The following is an 8,918-nucleotide window of genomic DNA, read 5'->3' on the forward strand; positions in this document are numbered from 1 at the left end:
CGTAGCTTGTTACGTGTCACCTAAATTTCCATCGTATAAATCGGAAAAACCCTAAGCTTTTCTATCTTTCTTCTTCGGTTCTTCCTCTTTTTTTCTTCTTCCCTGACTCAGAGAGAGTCTCCTGAGTCCTGGCGGACAGAACAAAAAATTAAAGAACTATTAGATCTAGATATCAAAGGCAGTTACTTTGATCTAAAGATTCAAGGCTAGCATGTAATCATATTTTAATTTTTGTTTTCTTCTTTATTTTCTTCTTCTAGGAATCTAGGGTTTTACATAGGAATCCCAACAAATCTTTAATATTCTTAGTATTGTTGTGATTGTGATTCTGTGAAGATCGGTAATCTTTAATTTTCTTAATTTCATGATGTTTCAGTTCTTACCACAAAAAAAGGGTTTTTTCTTAATCTTTAAGAAGTTATTCGCAACAGAACACACAGAGCCGCTGCGGAGAGATTTCTCAAGTTGAGCTTCAGAGGAAGAAGAAGAAGCGGCTGCAAATCACAACATGGTAAGTCCCTCTTTCAATCAAATGAACCCTAAATCATGTTTCAATCTTCATGATAGATGTTGATTTATACAAGTTTATGATTTTGAATTTCTGGTGATTTTGTTTTGATTTCTGTAGACGTTTAAGCGAAGGAATGGTGGTCGTAACAAACATGGTCGTGGTCATGTTAACTTCATATGTTGTTCAAACTGTGGAAAGTGTTGCCCTAAGGTAACTAATTGATTTCATTTTCACAGATTTGATTTGATTTTTTCTTGGGATCTGATATGAATGGATATAGATTTTCTGATTCAGTAGTTGTTTTTTGTGGTGGTGGTGGTGATTTGGAATAGGATAAGGCAATCAAGAGATTTTTGGTGAGGAACATCGTTGAACAAGCTGCTGTTAGAGATGTTCAGGAAGCTTGTGTCATGATGGTATGTGTTTTTTGGAAATGATTTTTTTTGTTTTTTGGATTGATTTTGGGTGTTTACTGTGATTTATAGATTGATTTTGATTTTGGGTGGGTGATTGATTCTTTATGTGTAGGATACACTTTGCCTAAATTGTACGCCAAGATGCTTTACTGTGTGTCCTGTGCTATTCATTCTCTGTGTGTCCTGTGGACTCTGGTGAATTTTTTTAATGTGTAATGCCGATTTTGGTTTTTGGAATGCGGCACTGGGTTTGTTCTGAAGTAATTGGTAAATGCCAAAGAGGTGCATCTGAGAATCCTTGTAGCTATTCGTTCATGATGTACATTAAACTTAAACTGCTTCCATTGATCATGCATACTATTAGGATCTCTATGCTTTGTGTATTAGTGGTTTAACCAGTTAGTAGCCACAGTTGTGGACTATTGTGAAATTTTTTTATGTGAAGTGTCCAATTTGGTTTTTAGCATTATGCAATGTGACAATGGATTTTTGTTTAACCACACAATATATATTTTGTGCAGGAAGTGGTTATTAATATTGTCGCACTTGGTGATACAAATTAGAAACAATGGTATCTACAGTCTCGGTCTCGGAAGTTTATTTTCATTATTTATCAATTATCATCATGAACTGATGAAGTACTGTGTAACTGTAACTAAAGTACTTAAGTAAACTACTAATGACTAGTATGACTATGATAGTATTTGTGTCTGTGTTTCTTTAAATGCAAAATTAGTTTAGTTTTGCAATTTTGAGTTTTTGAATTGATATACCAAATAAATTGGATGAATGTTAGATACTTAGGTTGTAGCTTGTAGGTTAAGGAACTTTAGATGGCCTGAATGTGGAAGGAAATAGCCCAGAAATCGATTTCTGGCGAGTTGACTCAACAAAAACCAGGTAACCCGTGAGCACACGTGAACCTGCGAGCTTTATCCGGGACGGGCACGGGTTAGATAAATGACCACCCGTGAAGAATTTCAACCCGCAAGCTTAGGCTTGTATTAATCCGTAACCCGCGGGTTGGTCACAAGCCAGCCCCGTCCCGCCCGTTTGCCAGCTCTACTTGGGATGATTACTGCTAATCTACATTGAAACAGATGTAAACAAAAAACTTGAAGTACTTCATGATTAGATGTTCTACATTGATTCTACATTGATTCTACATTGAAACTTGAAACAGATGAAAACAAAAAACTTGAAGTACTAAGAAACGGAAATCAACCATTGAATCAATATTTGGAATTGATAGAAAAATAAGATATAGAGAGAAAAATCACATTACTTCATGATTTTCAATCAAGTGAAATGAACAAAGAAACGGAAATTAAAACACGTTTTAAATAGGTGAATAGGGAAGTGAAATTTTTTAAAGCTCGTGATATCCATCAAAATACTTCTCATGATACGAATTAAACATCACAGACTTTAACAATAACAGACCAACATATTTAGATGCTCATAATAAACCTTCAAAACTTCTCGTTTTCCATCAACAGATATCAAACTTTAGTCTCCAACTTAAACATATAAAGTTGTGCAAGCAAAGGTATCATGAGTACTTGTGAACATTTAACAACACACTAATTACCTAAAGAAAGTTTCATCAACTCAAAGCACACAAGTACCCCCAACCTAGCAAAATAGAGATCCATTGAGAGAAATTATCTAAGTCTTCTGGCCTCTCTTTCTGATTCGAGAAGAGTGAGATAGTCACCTTCACGAACAGGTCCTTTCACATTCCTCATGATCAATCGGTTTTGGTCATCCAAAAACTTAACTCTAACTTGGGTCACCTGTCCTCTTGATCCAGTTCGTCCCATAACCTTGACAACAACTGCTAGCTTCACACCGGAGTCCATTTTTTCCTGAAATAGCAGTTATTAAACACTGTTGTTAATTCCCCATTAGATTGTCAAAAATAACATAAACAAATATACATGATCTAGCAATGATACACAAGCATATATGGAGGACAAGACATTTAACAACACAGTTTACACAGTGCAGTCATTTAAGTTGAGGAAAGGAACTATCAACACCAAAATAACTCAAACACTTTATACAGTTAATAAAAGTGTAGCAAAAAGCACAAATAGCAAAGAATATAAAGAGCACAGGCTGTGCAACATTTTCAGACTCCAAAAAACGCTTCTAATCTTATTCCACAACATGAAATGATCCATAAGAAACACTATGACTGGTGAAAGACCAACTGAATTACTACATATCCAAACTCAAAAATAATATGTGACATCTTTATGTAAGATGTACTGCTCCAAAGGAACCCATGTATTTTAATTTATTTAATTTAAAGTGTGAACGTAAATAAGCACACAGTGTAGTTGACTCTGGAAATATCAAACACAAACTGAAGAGCAGATTAACAAAACAAAACAAAAAATCACTTCACCAATTTTAGCATCTAAACTTGTATCTCCTTACAGAACTCATTCATACACGTTTTATTTCAAGTTTCATATTGAATATGCCATTAACCCACTACAACCACAAGTCAAAACTTTGATAATCCAAATGAATCAGTATCTACATACAAACAAATCTATCACAGGTATAAGCAATTATCATCTTAATCATCGAAAGACTTTGAATGAAAATAAAAGTTCAACAGCAGTTTAGCATCACGTAAGGAGATCAAAATCCATTCACGCAGAAGATAGAAATAACTTTTTAACTAATCTATTCAAAACCTTATCAGAGAAAGCTAGAAAACCATGAAAAGATAGTTCAATCCTTAACAAAATCGCAACCAAATAAACACAAACATCAAATCAAACAAGTAAAAGATGAAGAGAGATTAGAGAAAGAAATAAAATTTACTTGAAGAAATTCGCTTGAAGAATCGGCAGATAGGGAGGGAGTATCCTTTTGCTGCTGCTCTAAGAACCCTCTCCTGCTTTGTGAACTTCTTTAATAAAACCCTAACCCTAATATTCAACTCCTTGTTTTTATACGAGGAAAAGAAGATTCAGGTCTATAATCGAAGACCAGCCGCGTTGGTTACTCATGACCTTACGATCCCATCAATGCTAACAAACGGTCTCAGATTAGTTTGATATATGGATCGGGTCAAGTATTTGATATCATCACCCATATCCCTCTTTTGACTAGCCATGACTTCTTTTTGCTCGATCGGCCCATCACATTTCTTCGACTAGGAAACTAGAAGATTTATGAAGTTGGAGGATGTCTATGTTGTTTTATTGTTATCTTGAAAGTTTCTGATTTTGTATTTAAAGAACGCAAATTTCATGATTCGAAGAAAATAAATAAAGCTTTCATCAATTTTAAAAGTTACGACACCAAATCCAGAAGTGCCGTTTATCAATTTCAAAAGCTTTCGTCAATCAATAAAAAGGTAATGGAGAAGACCAGTGGCTTTTGATAAGAACAAAGAGTTCACTTTCACAATTAACCCAAGCATTGAAAAAATACGGTAGAATCAGTCTATCAAAATTATGGATAATCACTCTATCAAAATCATAATGTAACATCCTTTGTACAAGTAGCCAATCTTCTTTGTGATGATGCCGCTGAGCATTAATGGAGTTGCACCATTTAGACAATTCCTTCATAATAAGCATTGATGGAGACTGTGAATAATATTAACGAGTATTCTGAGAGGGTCCAACTGAAGGCTTGAAAACATACCATACAGAAAAAATTGAAAAAGAAGTCAAATCCAACAAAAAGGTGTATCTGCCGAAGAAGATGAAGACTGGTGCAGCTACTTTACACACACAACTAAGAACCTGAGAGATTAACTACCATGAGGTAATTTTCTTTCAGATACAAAGTCCATACTACTTTAGAACCTGCCATTGGCCAAACCCAAATCTCTTAATTCCCACAGAGGCTTATTTTCGCTCTTGGCGTCATTCCTGATAGCACTTTGAATAGGTTTAACAACACCAAAATACTGCATCAAAGCAAAGACAGTTGAGAAAATAGTTACTAAACATTAATAATATTCACATTCAACCTGAAGTAGCTAGATGTGTTGCTCATCACTTGCAACATGCTATCTAAAATCACCACCTTCATGCTGAAGAAAATTTACCTGGAAGGCCAAAAGGAGAGGGATAAAGAACTTGAATCTTTCATTCGGATTAGGTCCTTCAATTAACTTCTTGTCAACTAAAATTGATTTGCTTCCGTTTGACACAATATCTGTTATCGTCTGTACCAAATGAGGAATCCATGCAATGCCATTTGGAAGAATCTGCATAGGCCAGTCAAACTCAAGTTAATAAGGCTTCACTTTTCGAGAAAAAATAGCATAAATAAAATCAAATGATGACAAAGAATGCACAGTGATAAAAGAACACTAACCTTTTCACCACCATCATTTGTATTGCACCTCCCGCTGTTCTCAACCAAAACAACTGGAATTTGGAAGTCCTGTAAACATCAAAAACAAAAAAGATCAAGACATCAGAATATTGATTGATTCCGATCAAGCAACTTAGTGACTAAAGTTACCAATTCGAAGATAATTTTAAAAAGCAACCCAAAATACCTCACAATCATCAAATTTCAAACCACTTGATTTTCTTGTAAAAACTTCAGTTTTTTAAAGATAAACCTTAAGGACTAGAGTAACATAAAACCATACAGGACTGATCGCCGGAAACAGAAGAGAACGATAAATGACATCACTGGGAATCAAGGAACTACATATTAGTAACAGAATCCATAGTAATAGAAGTCAGAATAGTTTATTGCTAACAGCATTTAAAGTTTTGTCTCACAGTAGCCTAACACTTCCGTCAAATACCCCTTCAGTTACCATCTGCACCTTACCTGATTCTCTCAGATGACTACAGTGCTTGACCCCAAGTCTTTTGACATTTTTTATTTTTCATCAGGCCTGTTCTCCCAGGTGACTCTTGTTCAGTATAGTGAGACCAGTCCCACAAATTCGGTGCACTGAAACTGAATATGCAATTATTTCTCATGAAATACAACATTATAGAGGAGCCGAATGTACAAAAAGTCTAGTTACGTTTAGGCAGTTCGATATATGTGGACTTTCCCGAGATTGAAAAATTCCAAATGTTTCGCATTATGTTGCTATGCCTAAGTCTATAAACTACAGTAGTTCAGCGTGCAGTTTTACGATATAACTCAAATTCTCATACTGTAGTCAAAGACATGCCTTGAAACGAATTATTTTGAGGTCTTAAAACTAAGTGGATTTTTTGTTTTCTTACTCTAAAACCTCCCATCCCTAGCGGAACTTATAATAAAATTTTGAAAGAAGATTACGGATAAAACAAATGAAAACAATGAACAGCACCACAGGGTCTACACTACAGGTTCATAGTAAAAGAATACTGTAAGCTCGGATCAGTTGTTTATAGCAGAATAAGAATACTATTCAGCTAAGCCACTTCAAACATCAGGGAAACAACTAGTAAAAGACTTTTATCATTGGGTAGTAGGTACTGATTGTCTAGAGGGTATGCCGTATCATTGGGTTGTAGGCGGCTAGATAGATTCTAAATCACCAGAAGATTACACAACTTCAAGTTACCCTTTACTGATTCACTTCAGTAGTACAGTCTCTAATATACCACATAAGTTGCATTGTCTTACTCACATCAAAGACAACCCATAAACTGAATTCTTTCAAGACCTATAAACTAAGCAATGTTGTACCTGGTATTCTTGTTTTTTTATCCGAGCTCCCATGTGGACAACGTTCAGAAGTGCATCTGATCTTTTTTTAAAGAAGTCATCATAATTCAATCCATCAGGCGGAGAGAGCTGACCATGTGTCAGGACAACCACACCTCGACGCCATATTGCTTTACCAAAGCTATCACTAATAGCCTTAATAATTTGTCTATCCAAATTATCCACTCTATAGGCGTCCAAGCGGTCTACAGAGAGCAAAACATCAATCGTCTTGTTCAGAAGAAACCTGTAAGATTAGGCAAATCAAAAGCATGGTCAACCTTAATGGAAGGAAAAGAAAATGTGAGGATGAAGATTATAAGTTATAACTATGAATACAATGTTTCATAAGCTGCATCTTAAGTGGTCAAATAATACAAACCGTTTTATAATCTCAAGAGCTTGATCATTGACATATCCTCCTTCTATAAGCCCAGGGGTGTCAATGATGTTCAATGTGAACCCTGCCCTTGATCATGATACCATAACAGGTCGCGATGCTTCGGACTGCATAAAAATAATCCCAGAGAAAATGGCGATGCATAAATTACGAGCATAGAAATTTAAAACTTCAATATTCACCAGAAAAAAGAAACGTCATTGAAGCATTGTATGAGATAACCAACCTGGAATGCACTGACAGCTACAACTCGTTCTCCAACACGGGAATTCACAGTGGAAGATTTTCCAACTCCACCTTTCCCCATTACAAGAATTGTCAACGTGCTCACTTCCTGAAAAAATACATTGTCTTAGTTAACCCACATATAACATGCGACTGAAGACGACAATAATTTAACACTTCCATAGAACAAAAATAACCAACGAATTATCAATATGATAAAGAGGGGTCAAACCTCTTGCTTAAGCTTCCCAAGTAACTCAAACAATTTAGTCTGTGTGGCAGCAGGGAACTGCTGAATACCGATCCATTCACGGACTAGCTGGGATGCCATTGACAACTTATCCTGACAATTCACAAAATTATTAACAGTTCATCATTACAGTACAACTTCTGGACACGAATCATTTGTTTTGTATGGTTTATAACACCTTCTGCTAACAATAATTTGATTTTCCTTCCAACAGTGAACCTAAAGAGCTCTAGGTATCATCAACAGAAATCGTTCCATAAGAAACACTAGGAATGGTGAAAGACCAATTAAATCAGTATCAGTTTGTGACATTTTTATGTAAGATATACTGCTCCAAAGAAACCCATGTGTTGGAATCTGAAAAATAGGTTTATCAGCTTATAAATTTAGCAAACCATGAAAGGCGGCTAAATCTTTTAACATAAGCGCAACCCATAAAGAAAATAAACCTAACATCCGATCAAACAAGTAAAAGACGAAAAGATTAGAGAAACAGAAGAAGATTTACTTGAAGTAATTCGATTGAAGAACCGGCAGATAGGGAGGGAGTATCCTTTGCTGCTGCTCTGAGAACCCTCTCTTCACAAGTAAAAACCTTACCCAAAATGCCAACTACTTGTATTTATATACGAAGAAGAGAAGGTAGATTAGTTTGGTATGTGAATCGGGTCAAGTATCTGATTACATCACCCATATCCCATTTGAATAACCCATGTATGACTCTGTTTTCTCATCAAATAAGACTTGAGTTTTGTAATGCTTTTAGTTTCCAAAAGCACTTTCAAAAGCTAGAAAAGCACTTTCAAATATGTCAATAATATTTGAAATTGGTGTTTGGTAAAAAAATATCAAAGTACTTTCTATCCAAAACACTTCTCAAATTCCTCAATTTTTAAAAGTTGGGGAGGAAGAGCTTTTAAACCTGACTAGTTTGGGGCCTATAAGGATTATTTGGGGCCTACGACTGCGAGACAAAAAAGGGTCATCATGAAGTAAAATGAAAAAAAACGGTATCCAACTATTTTACATAATGGCTAATTTATCCCTGATTAATTAGTATTAATCGGATGATTAATTGAAGTTTAATCATGTTAACCTATACATCAATTAATATATTTTTTTGATGGAAACAGGGGCTTCAAAAAACCCCTAAATTTTATTTATTAGAATACCTCATTCAAATTGAGGTTTGAAGGATTACATTGATCAATTACATCAATAAACAGGACAATACAGATGTTACAAGATTTACAATCGAAACTTAAAGAAACGATATATGAAAATCCTATTAAACTTCTGCAACCCTTTGAAGGATTGACAATCCTTATAATGGTTTTAAACCATTTTGTTTCTTGATCATCAAAGATATCAGATGCTTCCATAAAAGGGAAGTAATATGCCCAAATTAATTTCTTT

The 8,918-nt window shown here is 35.1% G+C and overlaps 2 protein-coding genes and 1 long non-coding RNA gene across 3 annotated transcripts; 1 reads left to right on the forward strand and 2 right to left on the reverse strand.

The window, feature by feature from the left end:
• Positions 1–437: 437 nt before the first annotated feature.
• On the forward strand, positions 438–940 carry LOC113321740. The gene is made up of 3 exons (XR_003346866.1): positions 438–511; positions 629–721; positions 844–940. It is a non-coding gene; the product is annotated as an uncharacterized LOC113321740 (long non-coding RNA).
• A 1,331-nt stretch (positions 941–2,271) lies between these two features.
• On the reverse strand, positions 2,272–2,795 carry LOC113325445 (40S ribosomal protein S28). The gene has a single exon (XM_026573654.1). The coding sequence runs from the start codon at positions 2,787–2,789 to the stop codon at positions 2,592–2,594; it is 198 nt and encodes a 65-aa protein (XP_026429439.1). The 5' UTR covers positions 2,790–2,795; the 3' UTR covers positions 2,272–2,591.
• A 1,736-nt stretch (positions 2,796–4,531) lies between these two features.
• Positions 4,532–8,090, reverse strand: LOC113320405 (translocase of chloroplast 34, chloroplastic-like). The gene is made up of 8 exons (XM_026568320.1): positions 8,011–8,090; positions 7,485–7,595; positions 7,254–7,361; positions 7,010–7,134; positions 6,610–6,874; positions 5,281–5,349; positions 5,009–5,170; positions 4,532–4,867 (listed from the first exon to the last, which is right to left on the reverse strand). The coding sequence occupies exons 5-8, from the start codon at positions 6,640–6,642 to the stop codon at positions 4,757–4,759; spliced, it is 375 nt and encodes a 124-aa protein (XP_026424105.1). The 5' UTR covers positions 6,643–6,874; positions 7,010–7,134; positions 7,254–7,361; positions 7,485–7,595; positions 8,011–8,090; the 3' UTR covers positions 4,532–4,756.
• Between the last annotated feature and the right edge of the window lie 828 nt (positions 8,091–8,918).

This window comes from Papaver somniferum, chromosome 11 (assembly GCF_003573695.1).
Source record: "Papaver somniferum cultivar HN1 chromosome 11, ASM357369v1, whole genome shotgun sequence".
Classification (NCBI taxonomy): Eukaryota; Viridiplantae; Streptophyta; class Magnoliopsida; order Ranunculales; family Papaveraceae; genus Papaver; species Papaver somniferum.

Excerpts from the sequence above, each read along its gene's own strand:
- LOC113325445 (XM_026573654.1), bottom strand. The coding sequence starts at position 2,789 with ATGGACTCCGGTGTGAAGCTAGCAGTTGTTGTCAAGGTTATGGGACGA.
- LOC113320405 (XM_026568320.1), bottom strand. The coding sequence starts at position 6,642 with ATGGGAGCTCGGATAAAAAAACAAGAATACCAG. Across the intron at positions 5,350-6,609 it reads TAAAAAAACAAGAATACCAG|GACTTCCAAATTCCAGTTGT; the intron begins GTACAACATTGC and ends TGATGTTTACAG. Across the intron at positions 5,171-5,280 it reads CAAATGATGGTGGTGAAAAG|ATTCTTCCAAATGGCATTGC; the intron begins GTTAGTGTTCTT and ends TGGCCTATGCAG.